General features: G+C 53.0%; 9 protein-coding genes across 9 annotated transcripts; 4 read left to right on the top strand and 5 right to left on the bottom strand.

The window, feature by feature from the left end:
- Positions 1 to 1,773: 1,773 nt before the first annotated feature.
- Positions 1,774 to 2,651, bottom strand: BU26DRAFT_512902 (POZ domain-containing protein). Its single transcript, XM_033827499.1, has 4 exons — positions 2,450 to 2,651; positions 2,337 to 2,385; positions 2,112 to 2,245; positions 1,774 to 2,063 (listed from the first exon to the last, which is right to left on the bottom strand). The coding sequence occupies exons 1-4, from the start codon at positions 2,568 to 2,570 to the stop codon at positions 2,059 to 2,061; spliced, it is 309 nt and encodes a 102-aa protein (XP_033690979.1). The 5' UTR covers positions 2,571 to 2,651; the 3' UTR covers positions 1,774 to 2,058.
- Positions 2,652 to 2,742: 91 nt separating this feature from the next.
- BU26DRAFT_12805 (NAD(P)-binding protein) lies at positions 2,743 to 4,124 on the top strand. Its single transcript, XM_033819606.1, has 2 exons — positions 2,743 to 3,557; positions 3,831 to 4,124. Exons 1-2 carry the CDS (start codon positions 2,849 to 2,851, stop codon positions 3,977 to 3,979), a joined length of 858 nt encoding a protein of 285 aa, XP_033690978.1. The 5' UTR covers positions 2,743 to 2,848; the 3' UTR covers positions 3,980 to 4,124.
- On the bottom strand, positions 3,775 to 6,484 carry BU26DRAFT_598782 (uncharacterized protein). The gene is made up of 5 exons (XM_033835050.1): positions 6,302 to 6,484; positions 6,075 to 6,245; positions 5,779 to 6,015; positions 5,074 to 5,722; positions 3,775 to 5,024 (listed from the first exon to the last, which is right to left on the bottom strand). The coding sequence occupies exons 1-5, from the start codon at positions 6,365 to 6,367 to the stop codon at positions 4,270 to 4,272; spliced, it is 1,878 nt and encodes a 625-aa protein (XP_033690977.1). The 5' UTR covers positions 6,368 to 6,484; the 3' UTR covers positions 3,775 to 4,269.
- Positions 6,485 to 6,619: 135 nt separating this feature from the next.
- Positions 6,620 to 8,436, top strand: BU26DRAFT_471935 (uncharacterized protein). The gene is made up of 4 exons (XM_033825404.1): positions 6,620 to 7,344; positions 7,406 to 7,637; positions 7,686 to 7,808; positions 7,858 to 8,436. The coding sequence occupies exons 1-4, from the start codon at positions 6,775 to 6,777 to the stop codon at positions 8,028 to 8,030; spliced, it is 1,098 nt and encodes a 365-aa protein (XP_033690976.1). The 5' UTR covers positions 6,620 to 6,774; the 3' UTR covers positions 8,031 to 8,436.
- Positions 8,437 to 9,295: 859 nt separating this feature from the next.
- On the bottom strand, positions 9,296 to 11,055 carry BU26DRAFT_12674 (uncharacterized protein). The gene is made up of 7 exons (XM_033819587.1): positions 11,044 to 11,055; positions 10,873 to 10,951; positions 10,622 to 10,812; positions 10,266 to 10,567; positions 9,893 to 10,195; positions 9,581 to 9,817; positions 9,296 to 9,523 (listed from the first exon to the last, which is right to left on the bottom strand). The coding sequence occupies exons 3-7, from the start codon at positions 10,809 to 10,811 to the stop codon at positions 9,332 to 9,334; spliced, it is 1,224 nt and encodes a 407-aa protein (XP_033690975.1). The 5' UTR covers position 10,812; positions 10,873 to 10,951; positions 11,044 to 11,055; the 3' UTR covers positions 9,296 to 9,331.
- Positions 11,056 to 12,492: 1,437 nt separating this feature from the next.
- On the top strand, positions 12,493 to 15,774 carry BU26DRAFT_557450 (kinase-like protein; the record flags this gene model as incomplete). Its single annotated transcript, XM_033832460.1, has 2 exons — positions 12,493 to 13,143; positions 13,210 to 15,774. The coding sequence occupies 2 exons, from the start codon at positions 12,493 to 12,495 to the stop codon at positions 15,772 to 15,774; spliced, it is 3,216 nt and encodes a 1,071-aa protein (XP_033690974.1).
- Positions 15,775 to 15,916: 142 nt separating this feature from the next.
- On the bottom strand, positions 15,917 to 19,499 carry BU26DRAFT_598777 (kinase-like protein; the record flags this gene model as incomplete). The annotated part of the gene is made up of 4 exons (XM_033835049.1): positions 18,814 to 19,499; positions 18,246 to 18,756; positions 18,133 to 18,199; positions 15,917 to 18,055 (listed from the first exon to the last, which is right to left on the bottom strand). Exons 1-4 carry the CDS (start codon positions 19,433 to 19,435, stop codon positions 15,917 to 15,919), a joined length of 3,339 nt encoding a protein of 1,112 aa, XP_033690973.1. The 5' UTR covers positions 19,436 to 19,499.
- Positions 19,500 to 22,063: 2,564 nt separating this feature from the next.
- Positions 22,064 to 22,468, top strand: BU26DRAFT_498711 (uncharacterized protein; the record flags this gene model as incomplete). The annotated part of the gene is made up of 1 exon (XM_033826355.1): positions 22,064 to 22,468. One exon carries the CDS (start codon positions 22,064 to 22,066, stop codon positions 22,466 to 22,468), a length of 405 nt encoding a protein of 134 aa, XP_033690972.1.
- Positions 22,469 to 22,544: 76 nt separating this feature from the next.
- BU26DRAFT_12652 (uncharacterized protein) lies at positions 22,545 to 23,765 on the bottom strand. The gene has a single exon (XM_033819582.1). It carries the CDS (start codon positions 23,357 to 23,359, stop codon positions 22,598 to 22,600), a length of 762 nt encoding a protein of 253 aa, XP_033690971.1. The 5' UTR covers positions 23,360 to 23,765; the 3' UTR covers positions 22,545 to 22,597.
- Positions 23,766 to 23,783: the final 18 nt, after the last annotated feature.

Below are 23,783 nucleotides of genomic sequence, written 5' to 3'. Positions count from 1 at the left end.
TGCCAAATTGCCACTGCTGCATCTAATTCGGGCCGCATTCCCCTACATGCAAGAACATAGGCGTCTGAACGCAACGGACCCGCGGGACGTCATTTTTGCTCTGTGCGGCTTGTCGCGAGATGCAGACAGCCTCGGAATCCAGCCAAATTACATGGAGGACTGTTCCCAAGTCTTCACTCATACGGCAAGAGCGCTCATCAATGACCATTGCGGCCTCGACTTGTTGCGTCACTGCTTCTTCCCGAAGTCCCAGTCACAGCTCCCGTCATGGGTACCGGACTGGTCAGCGGAACCCGTCGGTCGCCGACTTCTGTACGGGCAGGGTCCAGATGGCAATGGAATTGAATTCGGAAGCGACAAATCGATCGCCAACGTGCAGCCACGTTTCGATGCCGCGCAAAGCCTGGGAGACTTCGTCGCCTGTCGGGAGGAAGATGTCACGAGTAACCTTCTTCGACTTCGCGGCCTACAAGTTGATGTTGTCACTTCCATATTGGAAGATGATGTAAAGATGACGTTCGACCGGAGTTTCGATCCAATCCTGCCCTCCCTCGAGCCCGTGGCCTTCTTTCGCGCATCACCGGATGAACCGTACCAGTTGATCGAGCATAATTGTGAAAGAGATGGACAACCAGCCCGATGGCCATTTCGGTCAGGCGACCAGGCCGTCCCCGTGATTGTACCGCAGGGCGGTCCGGCGAGCAACGTAACAGGCGCTGGGATTGATAATCAGTCCTTGTTCGTGATTGCGCCACAGGGCGGTCCCGCGAGCAACGTAACAGATGCTGGATTTGGTGATGAGGAGCCCATGTTTTTCCCCCCTCTTCCCAATCCCCACGAAGAGAACCCAGAGAAGCGCGCCTTTCTCACCGCACAAATGATCACACCAGACTTGTGTATTAAAGTCTTGAAACTGGTCGGCAAGCTCATCAGCAGCGTGAGGGACCTTCTACCACCGCATTCGGAGGCATACAGAACGGGAAGGGCGCGGGAGGATGCCATTTGGAGAACGCTGATCAACGACCAAGACGTGAATAACTCTCACGCCTTCATCCGACCATCCAAAGTCGCGGTCCTGTTCCGCTTAGGAGCCAAGATGTGTGAAGGCGCCCCGGGCCTTGAGGGTATAATTTCGAAAGAGGATGAACCAATGGTTGAGCACTTGCTCTCCATACTGACAGAGAAGAAGCTGATGCAGGATTTGACTTTCGAGCAAGTCAGACAGATGCACAAGGCCGGTGACTCGGGGTCCTGTGACTTTGACTTCGTTCCGGAAGAGACCGCCATTGCTTTGTTCAAAGCTGGCGTACTGGCGAATTGGGGTTTCACTTCCGAAGAGGAGGTCAGAGCAGGTGTACAATCCGGAGCGCTAGATTTGAAGGACATATTTCTAATGCTCCTAACGCAAATCAAGGAGGCGTTCAAATTTCCTGATCGGAAAGCTTTCGAAAGCATCACCGCGTACCCACGCATGATGAGGGCCCAGATGCTCGGCCGCCGTCCTTTCTCGACTAGATCTGGATACTTGGGGATGGGGCCGCAGAGCCTCAGGACCAACGACATCGTGGTACTTCTCCAGGGCGCCGCGACTCCTTTCCTTCTTCGGCCCCGGCGGGACGGTCGTCACTATAAACTCGTTGGCGAAGTCTACGTTCACGGTATCATGGATGGAGAATTCTGCAGAGAACAAAAGCCCTTGGAAGAATTTGTACTCGAATGAGGCCAGCAAAAGCAGACTTATATAGTACCTGGTGACGTGTTACTTAACATTGACGTAGTTGAGGAGAAGTGGAACTGAGCGCCCTACGCATTTTAGCCTCTTTCTCGGCACGATCTTGTCGTCTCTTTATCGTACGAATGCATTGAAGCCTGGGCTTTGGCTATCGTGATACTACTCGTGCGCTCTATCGTCTCTACTTACGTTTCACTATCCTTCCACAGGCAAAGCTCTATGGTTGGGTATTTCAGTGCTCTCCGCCGTATTATCCTTTCTCCCAACACCCTATGGCGAATCCGTGGACGACGACACAAGAAACGTGCCGAGCGCAATACAGTCTCTCACACTGACTCTAGTATTAGCTCGCATCTCGTGTAAGGTGTAATCCACCCACCATCCAGATAATCGGCCGCGATCAGCAACTCCAGGCACAGCTCAGGCGGTATCTCCATATCCGGTACATCCTTGCTCTCCGCATGCTTCTGGTTGTAGTAGAGGTATTCGCAGACTTTTTCTAGAACGACGCCGCTGGATAAACGTCAGCCTCCATTTCTACCATATTCCTATGCCTCATCCGCACTCTCTTCCTTCGTTGGGTCGGCGGCGGCGGCGGACGTACTTTATCGTAGGCAAATCGACGCGATTCTGCGTGTTTTCTCGGAAGCCAGCTGTAAAATATACATGTTAGCGGCTGGGCGGTCTATGGATGGGGGAATAGATAGGGATAAGTACACAGTGGGTCCAGAGCTTTCTTGATGGTTCCGGCGATGCAGGCGGCGGAGCGCAGGATTTTGAATTCATAGCCGTCGTTGGAGACGAGGGTGACGTATTCTGTGGGCTTGGCATCAGACATTGTTGTGGTTGGGCGTGGGAACGGAGAGGCGTAGTGGTGGGAGAGGGGAGAGGAGGGGAAGGGAAGCTCGGGGTGGGGAAGATAGATGCTGAATCGCGCGATCACGAGTTTTCGCGTGGGCGCACGGACACGAGGCGTAAGTAGAGTTGGAGGGAACTTTTCCACGCCGACCTACAAACATTCGTTTTAGATACGGTTGGACGTAACTTCTCCACCGTCTTATTTCTCCCGCCTAGTCCCACTATTCCCATGATTCCTCCCCTCACATCCTGCCCACCATGCCTCGCAACCTAGCAGGCCGACCCCTCCACGCCTTCATAACCGGCGGCAGTCGCGGCATCGGCCGCGCAACCGCACACCTCTTCGCTCGCAACGGCTACCGCTGCACTTTACTCTCGCGCTCCGAAGCAGCCCTCCAAGCCGCCGTATCCTCCCTACCCGCCCTACCCCGCGCCCCCTCCCTCGCCGAGCACGAATTCGAACACGCATACATAGCAGCCGACGTCTCCAACCCCTCCTTCTGGACCAAGCAGTCCTTCCGCGATGCCGCACAGCGCTCCATGCCCAGCCGCACTGAAGGTCTCGGACACATCGACGTGCTTGTGAATTGCGCTGGCGTGTCCGAATCCTCCTCCTTCATCATGTCCGACATTGCCGATATCCAGAAGATCATTGATACGAATCTCACGGCGCTGATGGTCGGGACGCGGTTCCTGCTCCGGAAGAGATACATTAAGGGCGCTTCGCTGGCAGAGAGTACGCTGCACCAGCCCTCAGCTGCGGAAGGGGAGGCGGAGGTGTCCACGCCTGTTATCATCAATATGTCGAGCTTGCTGGGACTACACGGGGGAAAGGGAGCCGTCGCCTACGCTGCCAGCAAAGCAGGCGTGCTGGGCTTCACGCGCGCGCTCGCGGCAGAAGTGGGTCCTGTGGGTATCCGCGTCAATGCCATTGTGCCTGGCTATGTGGAGACGGACATGACGAAAGGTACGTTATTTCTCCCTTTTTTGCAGTCGCGAAACCGCAGAAAGCGAAGGCACGAGAGCATAGGGGCCTAAACGCCGGACCAACTCCCATCATCGCTTCTAGGGACCCATCCTCTCCGCCAGCCCCTGCAGATGTGAAAGTCGACGATTTCTGCTATGATTGAAAGCTCAGCCCGGCCATACGCTTTACCTCACGGATTGGGGTTTAGTGAAGCAAGGACTGTCTATCTGAACTGTGATTTCCTTAGCTAATACTTCTGTACACTACGCATAGGGCTCGACCATTCCGCCCTGATAAACCGCATTCCACTGAAGCGCTTCGGCAAGCCCGAAGAAATTGCCTTAGCAGCTCTGTTCCTGGCCAAGAACCAATACGCGCATAACTGCGTGATTAACCTGGACGGCGGCCTTTCAGCTATGTAAGGACGCGCTGTTTCCCTGCCTCGTAGATGGCATGCGATGCTCCACATTCTCCAGATATTCCCTCTCCCCCCCCCCTCAAAAGCCAAATCCCCTGCTCCAAAGTTATGGTATATTCCTATAGCCGCCAAAAACGCCGAGAAAGTGAGGAAGACGAGATCTATGTGGGTACAGAGGTAGTACCAAGTTGTCAAGATGCCGCTGATGGAGGATGAACCAAGGTGTGACGATGCCGGGTAGACGATTCGAAAGATAGGATCGAAGAAGTTAGAAGTGCTGTAGAAGCATATTTCTCAGTCGTCGTCAATGACGATTGCGCCATCGGTCGGATCGTCGACGATCACGACATCATCGTCGTCAGGCTTCGCAGCCACCTTGCCCTTCTTCCGGACCAGCTCGTCTTCGAGCCCGGCTTGGTCAGCGGTGCGCTTGCGGTCTCCATTTTGAAGGCCATTGGTGACTCCATTGGAGGTGGGATGCATTGTCGCATGTACGAAACCGCCAGCCTCTGTCGGGGCTGCCGGCTTCGGCTTCGGCGGGATTTTGAGCTTCTCGGGTAGATGTATTGGCTTGGTGTCCTTTTTCAGCTCTTTCGCGGAGATGGACAGAACTAGATTGACCTTAGTGTCCTCGTCCTCCTCGTCAATCACAGTGATGAAACTATCGTCAACCAGTCCCAGCTCTTTGAACGTCTTATTGAGATTCGTATCTTCCTCCGGGTCATAGAGGATGCCGGCCTCGCTGTTCACGCTGAATTCCTCGCCGTATCCGAGTTGTAACCGCAGGAGATCCTGGACTAGGTCGTTCAACGTCGCTCGAGATGGGTCGACAATGACCGTGGATTGTGCTACGCTGCAGGCCGGACATGATGGATTGGGGGCTTGCAGAGGTTCGGTCGTCAATCGCCGCTCCGTACCGTTCGGCGCGAGGAAGACCATCTTGGCTTTTGCTAGGTCGTCGCGCATGACTTTGAATGCTTGAAGGACGCAAAGTGATGCAGTCATGGCGTTCGTAGTCGCGATTGCGGGGATAATATTGCCAGCCATTTCTAGGACGGTTAGCAGCGACTCACAAGACGCGAAAACAGAGACGCATACGCTTGATATCGAACTTCGACCTTCTGTCAATACCAAAAACTGCAGACCTGAGATTGGCGCTCGCAGCCACGAAGTCTAGGGTGTCCTCATCATCCTTGTCAAAACTGAGAATTGGCGGCGAATTTCCGGTGTCCGCATTTGCTCGCGTCTCCTCGAGACGGTCGCTCAATCGTCGTAGGCTGTCTAAAAAGACTGCGAAATTCTCGGACACAGTCCACTCGACCTGATCTTTCTGTGCGATTGCAGATCCAACGCCAAGCGCCTCTTGAGATAAAGTGTCATAATCCAGCGGCTCGGGGGCCTTCCGACTCTTCCACATATCTTCCATGCTCCGTAACCGGTCAATGTCCTCTTTGAACACTTTATTAAAAACCAGACGCGGGAAGTCCTCCGATCCCATAGATTGCCGTATGCGATGCAGGGCTTGTGCCTCCTTCCGCAGGTTCTCAATCTCCTTTGCGTTCTCTGAGTCCTCACTGTGATTCAGCTCGGGCGCATCATCTTCGGAGGAGCCGAAGATCTCGGTGAAGAGGTATGATTTTGCCCACACTATGCAGTGGATAGGCTGCGACGGGGTGCTTCGAATCGTGCAGACGGGAAACGATTTTGGCGGGTCTTTCGGATTGCAGTCGTAGCATTGTGACTTGCCCTGCACGCCGGTGAGTTTTCAGGAGATCCCTCCCCCTTCTATTTACTGCTGCGCACCTTGCGAATGACCTGGACCTGTCCGTTGAATCCAGTCGTGCCGCTCTCAACGAGAGGGACGTCGGCCGCCAAGCACATCTTATTCACATGCCGTCGTGCATCCAGGTTGTCCAGCGCATTGAAGACGACACCGAAGGTCTTGAAGAAGGCGACGTTGAATTTGGGGTCCTTGATATTATCGTGGTAGGCTTCGATCCTAACGTTGGGGTTGAACCTGCCAGCGGACTCTTTTGCAACCTGCAGCCTCGAGAATCAGAAAGCGCACATCGCCTCAGATTGATGGCATCACGACATACCAATGCCTTCGACTTCTTGATGTGCTCGTTGCGGAACAGGAACTGGCGATTGAGGTTGCTCAGGTCGATCGTATCGAGGTCCACTATGTGTATCTCGCCAAAACCGTTGAGCACCAGATTCTTGAGCAGCTCGCAGCCGATGCCACCAGCGCCCACCATCAACACACGCGCCTGCAATCCCGTCAGTCAGTCCCTGCGGCTCGTCTGCGGCGCGATTGGAGCGGTACCTGCTTGACGCGTGAGTGGAGGGTGCCTAGGCTCTGGCGGGCGTACTTGTCGCGTCCGGTAGCCATGGCTGTTGTGGTGTTGCGGAGCTCACACGCATGCGAGGGGTAGAGAGGGATAGAGAGACGGCGTCCAGCAGGTGAGAGAGCTTGCGGCAGGACGTCAGCGACGGGCCGTGCCCTTCGTTCGCCCCAGAGCTTCGGAAAGGGAATGGTGAGAGCGCCAATCAGCCTCATCTCTTGGCGCGCCAGCCGTATGCGGATTAGCGGTGAATCAGAGTTCCAAAGTTGAAACGCATGGGGGAACTCAACCACCGAGGCATTGCTGCGACATCCTTTCACCACCGACCTGCTGAACCTCCTGCAAGAAGTGGGGTGAACTTTCGAGGGCTCGGGTTCACCTCGAAGCATTCTCGGTGTCCTCCCGAAATCGATCGGTTGCCTACCGCGGACGGGATCAGCCCTCCGCCGCCAACATGTCCGACGATGAAGTAGACCACGAGTTGCTCGCCCTTTTACGCCAAAAATTCGGCATCGGCACAGTAGATCCTAATGCACCGCCGGAAACAAAGGTCCTTCAGGATGCCGAGCGCATCTGTTACAACAGCATAGATGTGGCGCTCGACATGCGGCATACGAAGCTTGCTGCCATCGCTATTCACGAGGAGATGCAGAAGCGAGAGTACAGCGCCAAATCGTGGGCTGAACACGAACTTCATCCGAAGTCCAAAGATGAGGCCACCGTCAATTTCATCTTCACTATGGATCTTTTGAACTTCAGCTTCTGGAGCGAGAAGGGCGAGGAAGAGAGGTTTACGGTCAGCTATAAGGACAAGAGATGGACCGGTTATTGGAGCATGGTAGCTGCCCTGCAGAGGGCACTTGGCGAGGAGATCCCAATCACGAGCCCCGACTTTTGGATCGATGAGGAGAAGTGCTCCGATGAGGTACTCAGGAAGGTCTTTCGGTCAGAAACTGAAGAAGAGATTCCCCTGTTCGAGGAGCGGGTGCAGTGTCTAAGAGAGGCGGGTCGAATTCTGCAAGAGGTGTGTACGGTCCAAACGCAAATGTCACAGATTTCATCAAGTCCATAGCCTAACATAACAGGAATTCGATAGTAGCGTAGTAACGCTCATCGAAGACGCGAAAGGCTCGGCTGCCAGGCTGGTGAATCTCCTCGCCGACAAGTTCCCCTGCTTTAGAGATGAAGCAATTTTCGAAAAGAAGAAAGTGCGCTTCTTGAAGCGGGCGCAGATCTTCGTCGCGGATCTGTGGGCAGCATTCGAGGGCGAAGGTTATGGAGCTTTCAACGACATCGACAAGATCACCATGTTCGCAGGTAAGCACACCATGCCTCACATGGCCATTAACGCTAACTCGCCTCCAGATTACCGCGTCCCGCAAATCCTCTACTCTCTCGGCGTACTAGTGTACTGCCCACCCCTCGATGCCCGCATCCGACGTCGCGAGATTATCGAATCGGGGCACTCCTGGGAGCTGCAGATCAGGGGTACGTATCTCACTTCTCCATCTCTATTTTGAATTGACCGTTCGCCTAGGATGCAGTATATGGGCCATCGAGCTGCTCCGCCGTGAGATCCTCAAACTTCAACCCGATGCGAAGATCAATGCTATCCTGCTCGACTTCTTCCTGTACGATCTGGCAAAGGAGAAAGAGACGGCGGACGAGGAAGCAATTCCGCATCATAGGACGAGAAGTATTTGGTACTGAGCTTGCGGTCACGTATGCGAGCGTTTGTGGGCCAACAAATTAAGTTGGCGTAAGCATGGGACCTACTGTGCGTTTGATATGGATTTCAGTTTGTCTTTCCAGCCATGTCAGGCCGTATAATACTTCACCTCTTTTCTTCGAATCTTTCATCCCACACTCCCTCGGCTTCCACCATGGGTTGCTCTCATTCCACTCCCTTGATGCGCGCCCAAACGTCGTTATCCGCCCCGCGAAGGCAAAAGGCGTACAATATCTTGAGATGATTGAGCGCTCATCGAAACAACTCTTCCACGAGTTAGACATGTCCATCAAAGCGCGCATTTCCCAGGACGATCTTATCTTTAAAGAAGAACCCTACTTCTCCAACTGCATACGAGAAGGGAATACCTGGGTAGCAATATTACTGGATATCATGATTCCTATCACCTTCATACAATTCGAGCTGGGTATCGCGTATAACGATGTGCCGTTGCAGCGACCTTACTTCGAACGACTGGGCTTTCGAACAGAGAACCCGCAGCCTACCGCGTTACCGCCGCACAAGGTGCTTCTAGCCAAAGGCCTTCCAACACCCGTCCCACTGATTTGAGTCGCCTCTGCTTCTCGTTTTGGTCCCTCCCTAGGTTCCTGATCCTCCACCGTCGCGAGCGTTTGCAGGATAACACGTGCTGTAACTTCGTTGATGATAGTGTTATAATCTGGTTTGCTCGTTTCGTTGTTTCATGGTGCGGGTTTCTCACTTTGGAGCTGGTATAAGATGTCTGGTCTCGTCTCTCACTTTCCATATCATAGTCCATCATTTTGCTGACAAGACGAAGTTTCTGAGCCACGTGGAACCACAAAAGTACCATTAAATCTCCAACCCTTCCCTGTCTCTTTCCCTCTCGCCTTTCGCCTGACTACCTGACTAGCCCCCCCCTGCGCTCTCTCTTGCCGCCCCAATCCATACCCATATAAGACGATCGAATGGACGCATATTCGGCTACAATGAGCTCGAGGACGACGAGCTCGCCCACCAGGCGACCAATGGGCATCTCCAACAAGAGCAAGCTACGGAGCACGCAAGGACCACACCCTCGTCGCTAAACAAGAGCCGCAACATGGGCAAGGGAAGCTGGCAAAGGCTAGGTCAATGTTAAGCAGCGCTTAATTTGACCCTTGAGTAAACAGCAACCAGATCTACGCCTAGTGAGCCGAATATCAACTTAGCGTCAATAGTCGTTGCTAGCAGCAAAAGGTTACTGAAAGGTCTGTGTACTTTATGTGGCAACCGATCTGGCTATATTTCCATTGGAAATGGACTATACACTACTATTCTGTCCTGACTCCCGGAGTTTTCGCTCATAGCTCCAAGCTGACAATGCTTGAACTCCAGCAACTAACCCAAAAGTAGCAATGACCATAGCAAGCAAAATTACGACAAACTTCCAGAATTCGCCCGAAAGAACCAAATGACTGCCTTCGCCGCCCACAAGACGTGAACTGAAAACCCCCTACGCTCAGTTAGATAGTCTGAATGAGCCAAACGAAAGGTCAGCAGTATGACGTACCACTAGGAGAGTGGCGGGCAGGTAAAGTGTAGCCACAACTGTCAGCGCGCGAATATTCACGCCAGACTCCTGATCAATCTTTTGCTCCAATTTCCCTCGCACAGCGATATCCTTCAGCGTGGATAATGAGCTCCTGCTTGCCTCTAGAACTTGTTTGTTTGCGGTCAACGACGCTTCGTTTGCCTGTGCACTTCGGAGAGACAAGATGTCCCGACGGTGTTCGAGGATGTTTACAAGCTAAGATCCTGTCAGAATACGGAAGCTACGCGGATGGAGATCGGGGTGAAAGGGGAACAGAAGACGGGGTCGAACCATGGCTGCTGTCTCTGACGACCGTTGGAGAAGGCTGTCTACGCATCTTCGGTTGTAGACCATCTCGGATTCGTAGTCCGCAAGCTCCTGAGAGACCCCCTCTTGGATTTCGCTCGGCTGACCACCCCGGACCGTCGACCAGAAGGATGCAACCCTGCTGCCAAGATCCAGCGAGCTTTTGATCAATGTCAAGGCCTGGATCATGCTGCGACGAAATATCTGAACCTTTTGTCTGTCTTCGAATGCGAGGATATAGTCGTTTGTAAGAGAGTAGTCTGCGTGTGAGTAGATGGTCTTGTCTTCCTAGACTCAAAGATGCGTCAGCACGATTTCAGAAGATGGTATGGTGTACCCGACAACGTCGAAAACCTACAATTGCGGACAGTCTAGAAGTGTAGTCTGTAAGGAACTCGCGCCAACTCCCCAGTGTGAAATTCAGTGCAAGAAGATGAATAGCGATATATCGATGGCCAGCCGGATTTATGATGAAACGCGAGGCTTCTATCCTCTTTTTCAAAAGGCCTTTGAAGCATGGTGATGCCTTGATGAAAATCCAGGTGCTGTCTGTTGATGGGAGGTGTAGTTGGTGGTAAACCGCTGTCTGTCTCAGCGACCAGGGCTCCCCTTCGCCCCGCAAGTTCCTCTCGAAGAATCTAAAGATGTACGATATTTCCACTAGAGTTAGGCAGTGAGTACTAATATTGATGTCGATAGCATTATCTCACTTACTTATGCTCCGATCCTTGATAGAGTGTCTCCAGTGGAAGTGAGGCGATAGATCATCATTGGCTTTCGTGCGCAATCCAAACTCAAACAGCGTTTCCACAAAATATGGAAACACGTCCAGCCTGGATAATATTTTCATAAGCGTTTCCTTCTTGACTCGTAGGCGGTCTCGGGAGTGAAGCTGCTCGATCATGCTCGTCCATATTTAGCTCTGAAACACTCGCCGGCAATACCACTTGGACGATGTTACATACTATAGGACGTCGCATCGGCGAACGTAGGGGCAGTGAAGAAGTGTCACTTCTGGCCCAGTTAGTACCTGGCTGGTAATGACTGCCCATTAATTAGCATGTGCTATGACCACGCCAAAGCCGGACAAAGCCATTCGAGGATGGCTTTACGGAATGTGCCAATTTCACCCATACATCGCTTTATAAATTCCCAAATTCACCTATTGGATCTGTTGGCTTCTTCATGGGACAGTGGGACCATACGAAACTGGGTTATACTTGCCATCCTTTGCTTCGCCAGCGACTTCCCATCTCTCAACTTGATCGACCGTACTTGAAAACAGCCTTCCCGACTCTCGATCTAATCGTTCCTCAAGTGGTTCCGACCAGCAACAGCAAGCACCACCCATCGCGGCGGGAGGGACATCGAAATGAAAGGACGGACGAGGATCCTTTCGAATTCATGGACGGATTCTGCAGATAAAGTTCCCCGCATTGGGCGTGGAGCATCTTTGTTCTCGCTGCACGTCGCCACCATAGCCAGCCTCGTTGCGCCTGAGGAACCACGAGGCGGACACTTCGACACCTCACCTGGAATTTCAGCTCGATCCGACGCAGCCACTAGGAACATCTCATGCACCTTCCTCCAATAAAACCCCGAGTTACCCCTCCACCTGTGCCACCTTGGAATGCAAGCCCGCCTAGTTACTAATCAACACACGCATTCAACGTGCATTGGAGTGGTTGGCAAGACGTGCATGAGCTCGCGCTGGAGCCTGGAGCGCTTGCACAACCCAAGCAGGCATGGCGGGGCAGCCAATGAGATGCTCCGCAAGAATTCCGGTCAACGATGAAAGCATCCTGTTGCAGGCTGCTGTGCTTCAACCCGGGCCAAGTCCTTCCTCAATGTCGGTCCTACTCGCTGCTGCAGTTACAGCGGCCGCCAATCGAAGAAAAGTTGTGTATCCAAGCGCGAGGCTTGGCAGAGGTGACTCATAGGATATAGCCGGTCAGCAAGCGCCCATTGATCGCCGCTGCTATAATTCCGTGAGCTCCTTGAATTTGCAGAGACTCCAGCCTTTCAGCCTTCCACAGCGAATCAGATGGAGAAAGAGTTCTTCGATTTTGAGTATTACGACCTGAAGAAGATATACGACAAGCTTGAGGCGATTTTTCAAGAGGACGAATACGGCGTCGAGGTTAGCCATGCTTTCCCCAGTCCACGGCGTGGTGGCCTGTTGGCCCAAAGTCGCCATTTCCTAGAGTCTACCTGTCAGCTAACCTCCACCGCAGTTAAAAGAGAAAGGCTGTATCGTATCATCTAGCCGAAAGCTCACTGAGGTGTGCCCCGCCTGCTCTCCTACTAAAAAGTCTCTATACCTCAAATGTATCAAGCTAAAGATATACAGGAAGAGAAGGTGGCCATGATGAAGGATGTTACGGACTGAGAAAGGCTTACGGAGGCACTGACACAAAGGGCCGCAAGGGCTCGCGACCAAGTTGGTGGGATTAGCCCCACCGGCTGCTGACCTACGAGCCTCATACTTGGATTTTGTATCGAGAGTCAAGTTAATTCGTTTCTCGCCCGAGCCTCCTTGCAAAAAGACCCACACCAACCTCACAACCCCGCAACTCGTAGCCACTATGACGCTTGAAGAACTGAATCACCTGGAGGAAGACATCAGACAGAGGGTGCTACAAAACCGCGACGACCAGGACTTCGTGCCTTACTGTTGGCTGGTCGACCTTCTGGAGGAAGAGCGAATCCGGAAAGTTTTGGACGAAACCAAAATCGAAGTATGGCGCAGGCCGGTGTTTGCAGCCGCTATTCGGGCCGACGCTATGAGGATCTTCGGAACTTTAGTTTTGATGAAGATACCACATCTGATGTCCGACTTCATCACGTGTGAGGTCACGGATGGATACCTTCCGATGAACATAGAAGGCGTCCAAGAGATCCTCGGAAAGCCAAGGTTCGAGGGAAGGTTAAGAGAGATTAGAGAGGAGCAGCAATCGGAGCGTAGAAAGAAGGACGGCAGCTATGATGAGGAGATAAAGGACTTGGAAGCACGCATCGCACCGATCGACGGTTGGGCAACGACATTTGTGCAGAAGCAATTCATCTTTCTCAGTCCAGACTTCTCGCGATCGCGAGCACACAGGACGATATTCGACAAGAGGCCGCTTCCGTTCTTACGTCCGCGGCCGAGCGATACCGATCGTCGTGAGGGCCATTTCGGGGAAGTATCCGAAGAAAAGCTACCACCGCCAATATTTGGGGATGACGGCCAAAAGGTACTAGGTGATGCCTTAGTTCTACTACGATCATAGAGCAACAAGCTAACATAAGATGCCTTGCAGAGTTTGAGCGTGATCAGGAAGCAGTTGAAGTCGAGGGTTATAAACAAATACCTGGACGAAGAAAGATGTCTGAGGCTCTTGAATGTGCTATCCCATCCAAACATTCTAGAGCTCTTTGGTTCATACACCTACAGCGGCGCTCACAACTTCCTCTTTCCTATGGCAAACCTTGGCGACCTTCACGACCTCCTCGAGCATGCTCCGCCACCAGCATTTCTGACCGACTCTAGTCGTGGAACAGCAAGTTCCGCTTCACAGATTAAGGAGGAGGCTTTCTACGAAGCCGCATGCGGACTTGCTTCGGCCCTTGAAAAGCTTCACTACTATAGTAACGAGGATCTGAAGCTTGACTTGATCGGCTGTCACCATGACTTGAAGCCGAGGAACATCTTGGTTCACGATTCCAAATTCATCCTGGCAGATTTCGGCCTTTCCACCATGAAGGACTCTATCGCTGATCCCGAGACATTGGCCCGCGACAGAGACCATTACTTCAATCCACCAGAGGCACAGGATTATTTTACTTTTGAGAAGTACCCGGTTGGGCCTCCGAGCGACGTCTGGTCCTTTGGCTGCATCCTTGCGGTCCTTCTAGCGTACATGAAGGACGGTGGCCCCAAAGGCGTCGAAGCCTTCAAGGAGCAGCGCACACACACGTTCCGTGCATATCGAAATCGTCCATTAACGCTCAAAAGCTTCCACGCAGGACGTGGACAGATCAACCCCGGCGTAGAGAAGTGGCTCGCCGACAAGCTAGCTAAGGCCAAGGCCGACGGAAAGCAAGCTGAAATTGCCCTGGTTGAGCTAATCCACGACATGCTGACCATTGACCCGAAGGATCGACCTGAAATTCGGCAAGTACTCCGGCGGCTGCGATGCATCGCTCTCTATAAGATCGCGGAACCAATTCAAGAAGCATATAAAACATCGGCCCACGGGCATGCTCTTGAGTTCTTAGTAGAGAAACATATATTCTCACAGTGGCTGGATCGTATTGGCCCCATAGCGAAGGACGATTCGCGAGTCCTAGGAACTGAGGAGTCTTTTATCGAGCTTCGACGAGCCCTAAGCGATATCTATGACGAACTCAGACTGCTCTCAGACATCACTACAAATGACCGACCACTTTTCACGCGGCTGCGGCATTCAAACGAGCTCCTGCTTTCATCGTTAGCCTGGGAGACTCGGATGAGTGTCCACAGATGTGTTGAGCTCGAACTCTTATCCCAAGAGTCGAGTGCTAAGGATGAAGGAGAGCTCGGACAGTCACATGTGGTCCATGATCTGGCACTCCATGCTAGTGAACCACAGGTATCTGATGTGCCCTCTACAGCGAGTCTGAGCTATGCCACCCGCGTTGCGATTGCCAACATGGCGAAACTTATGAATGAGTCCAACAATAGCTCTATCCCGAAGCTATCGCAAGAAGCTGTGAAGCTGCTGCCGCTGCCTCAGAAGAGAAAGGGCAGCGTCCCAACATTCCGGCTGGCCAAATTGCGCGAAGCCAAGCATGAAATCGGGATTGAACGGGATGTTCTCGTCGAAGAGATGCAGTACAACCGAAACGTCGCCGACGAAACGGTGGCGCGCACACTGTTCGACCGTATGGTGAATGTGCTGGGTAGGCAGAACCAGCCAATGGCGAACTTTCGCGCGCTCCGGTGCAGCGGATTTTATCACGAGGAGGCCAGAAGATACTTTGGCCTCGTCTACGATTACCCGATTCCGGAAGGGTCAAATACCTCAACAGATTCATCGCAGAAGAAGACTGTGCAGCTTGCTGAGCTGATGGACAAGCACGACAGAGTCCTAGACAGCCAAGAGGACCTCATCATCCCCCTTGGGGATCGATATCGCCTCGCTTACGAACTCGTCGCCGCCGTCTATGCCTTCCATCAGGCCGGATGGATACACAAGAACATCTCGTCATACAACATCCTGTTCTTCCAAGATGATCACAGTAAGGAGGGGAACGTTGACCCGAACACGGAAGGATACACAAGGTTCAAGCAGTTGTTACTAGCATCTCCCTACCTAATTGGCTTTTCACACGCACGGCCGAACGAGGAAAACCAGTATTCGAACCGGACCAGTGCCGGCGTTGGGAACGGCGACGAGGCGATGCGGACGCTACGCGCCTATCAACACCCGAGCTATCTGGGCGATAATGACAGCCATCGCGCTCCTTACCGCACTGCATTCGACTACTACAGCTTGGGTCTTGTGTTACTAGAAATCGGCTACTGGAAACCACTGCGCAAGCTGCTGCGCCAACAACCTAAAGAGGGGCCGGAACTCACCCGGCTCGAGAAGGCTGAGCACCTCCGCCGTCGCCGTGTTCCCGGCCTCGCTGCTTACATGGGGGATGCGTATGCAGCGGCCGTCGCTGTCTGCATTGATGATACACTCTTGCTGAGCAGTGGTGAGTTTGACGGATCTCGTCCCGGAGGAGACTCGGACGCAGAGAGGCTCGCTGTGGATAGGAATTTTGAGAATCTGGTATTGACACCGCTGGAGACCTTGTCGCGAGCTATGTGGAGCGGCCCGCCGCCTCAGAAAGACTGATAGTTGAACAGGTTGGTTTTGTCTTCTGTGACGACTGATAAGTTTTCTCAACCTTCTAGATTGCATGCCTTAATGAGTTTCATTTTCTCAGTTTACATTCATAAGACGCCACCAAGTAGAAAGAATAGCCACATCATCCTCATCAATCTTTATAGAAAAAGAACGTGCCCGCAGCTTGTGTGTGGTCGAGGCCTTGGGCGCGGTAATGGCCACCGAACGCCGCATGGTCTGGTCGCAACAATCCCGTGTACTCCCACGCATGCTCTTCTTTGCCAACGTTGGTAAGATGGAAGAAGAGTGAGATCTTTCCCGATGTTGAAACCTTGCCCCGAATCGTCCAAGAACCCGCTTCCTCATCGTCGGCGGTGCCCTCTATCCCCAGCGTCCTTTCGAGTCCGCTTCCTACTGCCCCTTCTACTTCCATATCTCTGTTCCCGCATCGCTGCAGGCTCAAAGTCCGCTTCCACTTGAGACCCTTACGGGGACCGCCCTGCTTGGACAGGTACGTACCTCGCCAATAGCCCGTAATCCAGCTAGCCAGATCATCCGGCTCCGCAAATGGATGGTTAACCCGCGGGACGGTCGCCGATGGCGGGCTGCAGAGGGCCTGATGCTCCTCAAGGACACCTGCGGGCCTGTCCATTCCAAGTCGGCGGGCTACTCGGATAGCCATGTCGTAATGCAGCCCGTCACGCGCGTTGTCGGCGCCCACGACGGTTAGCAGTTCGATTGGAACGTACCATCCCTCCTCCATTGCCCGGTACATGGGGCTGTTCGCCCACCCATGGCTGCCGCTGGGTGTCATTGCGTTGGAAGCACTGCCGGAGGTCTTGCCTCCCAGGCCGCGACATTGGTTTATCTCGCGCAACAACTGTTCAAGGCATTTCTCTGCCATCTTCTCCGCGCTAGCCGCCTCCTTGTGCTGGCCGGCGGCCACAGCCTCATGATGTAGAGCCACGAGGGCAACAGACCGGAAGGCCTCAATCACCATCATAGATGGGTCTCGGGGAAAGACGGACGGATCAGGAATGTCTGGCAGTGTGAAATTTGTTGGCGGTGGCCATGGGACCTTTTTCATGATTGCAAGACATTTGTCGGCGTCCTCACATGCCGCTTGGAATTTCCCGAGCCCGATGTTGATAATAACGGCCGATCGATGGGCGATCATGTATCCTGGATGGCTCTCATAGAACCCATGATGGTTCAAAATCTCTTTAGCGCACAGCAGTTCTTTGTTGGCCTTCTCAAACTCGCTGAATGCAACAAAAAAGTCGACCAGTCCCCCCTGTAATGGTAGGATCGCCTTCGAATTCTCTCCTGTCAGCGGTATCATTCTGTTGAGGCACTCGCGCTGTTTGGCTTCTGCCTTGGAGAGATTCCCTTGCATCGCGAAGTTCCTGGCCTCGTCAATGAGTAGCCTTACAGTGTTCTCGTGGTGCTCGCCGAAAATGACTCCTGTGCGCTTTTTAGCCTCTGCAAGGTATCTTTCGGCGTCTTTGAAACGGAGCAGGGATCCCAAGGTAGCCGACAAGTGTTGGCAGGTCATGGCTGCTATCACGTGATTGTCGCGCCCAACTTCCCGAAGGCGTCGGAGAATCCTCCGACATCGGTCTACAGATTCTTCCCGCGCGGCAAAGGAAGGTGTGATGTTAAGAGCTAAAGCATAATAAGCCTCCGTCGTGATTGTGTCAATGTGATTTTCTCCGTAGGCAGCGTCTCTGGCCAAGTCGTCCAGAATAGCCTGGAGGAAGTCGCTTCGCTTCCTGAGGTCGGCACTAGGCTCCAACTCTCCGCTCTCCATCAACATTGTCGAAAACGTCCACTTGAGATTCAGAACGGCCGGGTGGGTTGGGCCAAGAGACATTTGCATGTTTTCATATTCCTCCTTGCGAGCCTTTCGCATCGCCTCTTGCTGGGTCTCCGAATACCGCCGGAAGTCCACCGCATTGTGGACTGGCAGAATAACCCCGGTATCATATAGTCTCTTCAGCAGAGGGTTCGACGGCTCCTTTTTATCCCGGCTTGAAAGGATAGCGTTGTCCAAATACTCGCTGAGGTTTCGATCAGGCATGAAAGTCTCGGCATCGCGGAGGTAGAGGGCCGCTGCATCAACGTCTTTGTCCGTCCCAAAGCCGACTTTCTTGCAGAAGGCAAGCTGTACTGCAAGATCCGACTTCTCTTCTGACTCTTCCGACGCATTATACGCTAGTTTCAGAGCGCCGAAGACGCCCTTACGAACATGCTGATCGGCGAGGCAAAGGGATTGCAGCGCATCCGGGACCTGCAATATCATCAACCTTTAGTTCAGCTAAGACAATCCAGGCGCGATGGGGATATGTCGCCATTATCTATACACACCTTGAAGTCGCTGGCACGGGGGATGAATGTCGTGGAAGCGTTGATTCGGTCGTCTTCAAGAGGTGCCCTACGGAATGTCAGTGCCATTTCCCTGGCTGTATGCTTTGACTCACTCTTGCTTGTTATGAGTCAAGTGCGATGCGATGGTTATGGCATCGGCTCTCTCACGAGGATCGACAGACAGAGTCTCTCGAAAGAGTTTCTCCAAAACCCGCTTCAAGTCGTCTGAGGCAACTGTCTCCACAAGATCAAGGGCGAGCTGTTGCACAGAGTTCTTGCGTGTATCGGCAACGTTGTACTCGCTCAGGATGCGAATATCGGGGGATGACGAGTGTCCCACGGAATGGCCGCTCTTGGATCCAATCTCTGCCAGCTTCTCCATGAAGACGACCCACAGGCAGAGTATTCCAAATGAGTAGATGTCTGTCTTCTTCGCTTGCTCCAAGGTATAGCCATCACGATCGCCCACTTCTGGAGCCGTCCAAGGAGCGGATATTGCAACCTCGATGTTGTTCTCGGAGCCAATAGTGGCGAACCCGAAGTCGGCGAGCTTCGCCACGATGGCATTCGCGCTGTTTCCGAAAATCAAGACGTTTCCAGGCTTCACATCGCCATGAACAATGTCTGTAAAGAGAAGATTTAGAACCCGTTGTCAATAAGGGGGTGCGGTCGAGTGCCTACCGTTCCGGTGTACAGCTGCCAAAGCATCCGCAATCTCTGCACAAATCTTCACCCTGCACTCTACGCTGGCGGACTGAGACTTTCGGTCCTCTTCTGGGTCTCGGATGAAATGCTCCAGGTCTTTGTATGGCGCTTTCTCGAACAAGAGCACTGGCCAGATCTCGAACTTCTGTTCCGACTGTCCTCGTATTTCCCAACTGATCGCGACGAGCTGCACAATATTGGGATGCGATCGCAATTCGGGGTGTCCCAAGGCTAGTATCTCGCAGGCAATTTGGCGGTAGCCACGGTGGATCGAGACAACAGACCCTGAAACAATGCTCGCGATTTTTTCGGAGAGGCGTCCGAACATGCCCTTCGGAGGTGGAGTGTGCTTCCTGAAAGCGAGGACAGTCCCTATGTCTGCTCTAGTCTGGATGACGCTGGCTTGGCCGCCAGCCCCTAATTTGCCTTGAGCCTCGACCGAAGAGATGCCAGTGAAATCGACGTGGCGGAATTGGGCACAGGCTAGGCAAGCCAGCAGGCTATCGACATGCTCCAATGTGAGGGGTTTGCTTGTCGACCTGACTGTATTGACGGACTCAGTAGCGTCTCGACGCGACTGCGGTCCCTCTGAAGGCATTGCGTGTGGAAACTTAGAAATGAGAGCTTGGGTCGGTGAGCGGATGTTGGAGTGGAAGAAGGAGGGGAGGAAAGGCTGTCATTCTGAAGAGAAAATTATAGGCCTTCCATATAGTTCCATTCGTAGCCATCGGGCATTCAGGAGCGAATTGGACGAGAGTATGGTGTGCTCCGGAGTTAGGACTCGACGCGAGGAGCCCCAGTTGGGGCTCAACGAGGATACCTCTGTGGCCTGATTATTTATCCGTAATGAGCCACGTAGGGTGAAGGCGTCTGTTGTGCAATAATCCACCATTATCAGGGCGCTGTGGCGTTTATAACGGACCAACAGTAGCATTGTACAACCCACTCAGCGCTGCTGAAAGGGCAACGAGAGGCGTAAGGCTGTGGAATAAGGCATCAATGTATTGGGTCAGAATGACTTGTGGCTCAGTCAGCATGCACCCATGGAACCACTTTGCCATTTCCGGCTGTTTCAGATTCTCGCTGCCCGTGCATGTCAATAATCATGAGGGCTCAGCCAATATTTCCTTTTCACCCTATCCTGCGTGTTAGATTTCAAGGATCCCGCACGGAGGAACCAAGGCCAAGAGCCCGACGCTGGCTTGGCGCTTAGTGTATGTGATAGCTGTGCGTGCTGTGGAAGCGGAGACAGTATGTTCCGCTAATGAGAAGGGTTCTACAACTATCTATAGCATGGCTTGCGTCGAAGTCCCGTTATTGAAGTGATTGAAGTCACGTTCGCCGCGTCTCCACAATTTTCGTCCAGTCTATACTCTCTAGTTAATATTAGTGCCCTTGTTGGCGAAGGTCTCTCAGACTTTTTCCTCACACAGCGACAACATTCGGTTGACATCTTTTTGGGTTTGCCGGTACTTCGGGCACCACACCCTTACGGTATATCGAAGATGCGAACACTTGTAGGGTACTTGGGTATAGTCACACATGTTGACGGCGGGGGATGGATTGTTGTAGAGGCGGAGATCTGCGTCGGTTTGATATAGGCGGATCAGCTGCTTGGTGCCGCTACTGCTGTGGAGAAGCCACACTTAGGTTGTCGTAAGTGGGAGCAAGAGCATGAACCCGTCTGCCCTGTTTGATGCATGGCCTATTGCGGACCTCGACAGGTATGTAGATGAAAGCTTTCGTGCCGAAAGGGTGAATGTGCTTGATAGACGCCTTTCCGCCGGTCAGGCGTTCACGTGGCAACCCAGAGCAAAAAGTTCTCGTTTGATATAAGGTCTCTCCTCCCAAGATCTCCCACGGAGAGGTAGCTCATACCAAGGCTTTTCAGCGTCATAGGGATCTTGTTCGTCCAATTTTGCACCCCCAAAGTCGCCTATTTTGACAACATTGTCTCCTGTTAAGAAAACATTGCGACAACTGAAGTCACAGTGAAACACCTTTTTGGAGTGTATGTAGGCTAGGCCCGCCGCTAGGTCTGCAGCCCACATGAGTCGCTGTGACAATGGAACTAGGCCTAGATCGTTCGCTCGAATAAAAGATCAGAGGTTGCCGTGTAGTGCTAGCTTTAGACAGAGGGAATGTATGCATGGTTGAAATTCGACCAGGCCATAATATCACAAAATGTTTTTGTGTAACCCCAACCTTTCGTAAATTTAGCGTTCCCGGTCTAGCGAGCGCTTTAGTAGGGCTAACTCCTCGAAGGAGACAGCTATTCGGCTATCTAGACACGCAACATAGCCCTTTAATACAGTAGTATCATCGTACAAAGACACAACAGCAGTACCTCTAACGCCAAGAATTCGCTAGTCCCAGTCCCTTAGCAGAGACTGATGATCATTCATAGTAGTAGGGATGTCATGAAGACGTCTGGATGGCTTCGAGCTGGGCGGGGAACGTTGGCTGCGAAGATGCGACGGCGCCTTTGACAATGAGGGGATAGCGCAGTAGCGAGGATGCGATTGACGGAAATGATGCAGTGGAAGCGAAGGATATAGTTGACGGAAACCATGTAGTGACTGCTATGACGGGAGGAGGAACGCGACAGGCTTCTCAATCCGCGAGGTCGAAGGCTGGTCGCTCCCATGCGGCATACAACACCGCCACGCGATTGCCAAGGCTGATGATATAATCGTGGCTAGTGATGCACTAAATGCAGACCCCATGGCCCACCAACGCAAGCTCATACACTGCACAAGACAACACAATTATCCTGACATTGATGCCGTGGTGAATGATGTATTTTAAGCATGCACTCAAATAGCTGAAACGGTCTGGAGGAACGGTCCCCGTCTGGGAACCGAGAGCCAGGGCTCGGGAACGGGGTCCATCCACCATTTTGAACTTATCTTAGCTTCCACCCTCAACGTAGTTAATGTTAGTTTATGAGTGTGTTCATGTTGGCCTTCCGTAAGTCACCACAACCATGTCGATACTCGCACACCCTAACAACAAAGTATCTTTGAACGCTTACACGACGCCCCAAGCTACGTATGCAAGCATCTGCATGCCACCTTATACTTTCCTGTCGTCCAGCACAGCATCGACCGTCTGTTTAGTAGTGGTTTTTTTTTTTTTTCAGCCTGCGCTGTCCTTCTTAGTATAAAGGTCCCCGCGTCTTCTTCAATCATTCAACCTAGCGTCTCCATCCACTCTCCACTCTATCATGGGCTGCTTCTTCTCCACGCCTTCCACTGGAAACATCATCGTCCGCCGCGCCACACCCCGTGATGTGCACTACCTCCCAAGCATCGAGTACTCCGCTAAGCAACTCTTCCACATCGTAGGTCTGTCCAAGTTAGCTGACGCTCCCGTACCACCTCCCAGCCTCTTCTCCCTAGACCAGCAAGAGGGGAAGATCTGGGTCGCGGTATCGCGGGATAGTATGGAACCCGTCGCCTTAGTTGTTATGGGTGCCGATCCTACGACGCGTTCTCGTCGTGTACTGTCCGTGCGGAAGTTTGCGGTGGATCAGAGACACGCTAGACAGGGCGTTGGCAGGCGGCTGCGGTACGTAGAGTGTGTTAAGAAGGGACGGGAAGGTTGGCGAGATACGCTTGTCGGGGTATGATGATGTGCCGTGGCAGCGAGGGTACTTTGAGAGGCTGGGCTATGCTGCGTTTAGCGAGTCGAATGTATTAGGGGTTGAAGAAAGTACATATGCGGAAAGAGCTTTAACTCTCTTTCACGAAACGCATATCTAATCCCTCCCATCACTCTGCGCATTCCCCTCCTCCCCCTTCTGCGGCTCCCTAACCATACACCCATGCCAATCCACACCCTCCCCACCCCACTTTCCCCGATCAAACTCCACGCCCCTCACCAACTCAAACCCCCTTCCCTCATACATCGCCCTCGCCGTCTGACTCGTATCCAAATAGCATGCCCACCCCTCCTCGTCCGCCTTCTCTAGCCCCCAGTCCAGCAGCATCTTCGCCGCGCCGCGCCGCTGGTGCTCTGGATGCGTGGCCAAGCTGTTGAGCATGAGGTACGGGCGCGCGGAGCCCATGATCTCGGCTTGCGCGACGTTTAAAGGACCTAGCAGTGCGAGTAGAATTTCTAGGTTCAGCTCGGGCGGTAGGAACGGCTTTTCCTTTTCCTCCTCTGCTCTCTCCTCACTAGCTGTTTCAGCGGGATTTGTTGTCGGTTCGTTACTGCTGCCCTCCACTTCCTTCGCCGGGAGATTATGCGCACTCCACACGGCGATCGCAATCGTCCTGCCGCTATTTCCTTCCGGATCGTCTCCACTGGGCGATAAGTCGGTGTCAACGATCTTCCAGTGCCAGGTGTTGCGTTTGCCGAGTTCCTTGACGCGGTCCCGTGCTACGCCCTGGATGGAAGATTCGGAGATGGGCTGGCCGCCGTGGATGAGCTCGTGGGTGGGGCCGAGGTAGGCGAGCATGCGGATGCGGGTCCAGCTGAGGGTGTCTGAGGTTGTGATGGGGTGGAGTTCAAGCGGCATTATTTGTCCAGAGTGGGGATGTGGAGGCTGAGATGCGAGACGATAAATGGATTCAACTAAGACAAGATAGAAGAGGAAGGATATTTGATGATGAAAGGGAATGTGTGATGAATAGGAGTGATGGAAGGGTTGAGGGCTGAAATGTAAACTTTCATGGATGAGTCACATTGATCAATCAGTCGCTTTCGAGCGAAGGATCCACTATGCAGGAACAACTGAGACATGATGCCTGACCTGCCTGTTCGAGTCTCCATAGCATGTTGGCCTATGTGATGGGCTGTCGTGAAGGATTCCCGTAGTAAAGACGGAAAGTGGGGTGAATGTGCCCCGCAACTGCACGCTTCGGAGATAAGCTGCATTCCGTTCAGCCCTCGCTCACCTATCAGCATTTTTCGATCCGATTCAATTCAGCCCGAAAAGCCTT

Source organism: Trematosphaeria pertusa (assembly GCF_010094035.1).
Source record: "Trematosphaeria pertusa strain CBS 122368 unplaced genomic scaffold BU26scaffold_1, whole genome shotgun sequence".
Lineage (NCBI taxonomy): Eukaryota > Fungi > Ascomycota > Dothideomycetes > Pleosporales > Trematosphaeriaceae > Trematosphaeria > Trematosphaeria pertusa.
The sequence above is the reverse complement of the archived record's forward strand: the minus strand, read 5'-3'. Positions and strand labels throughout refer to the sequence as shown.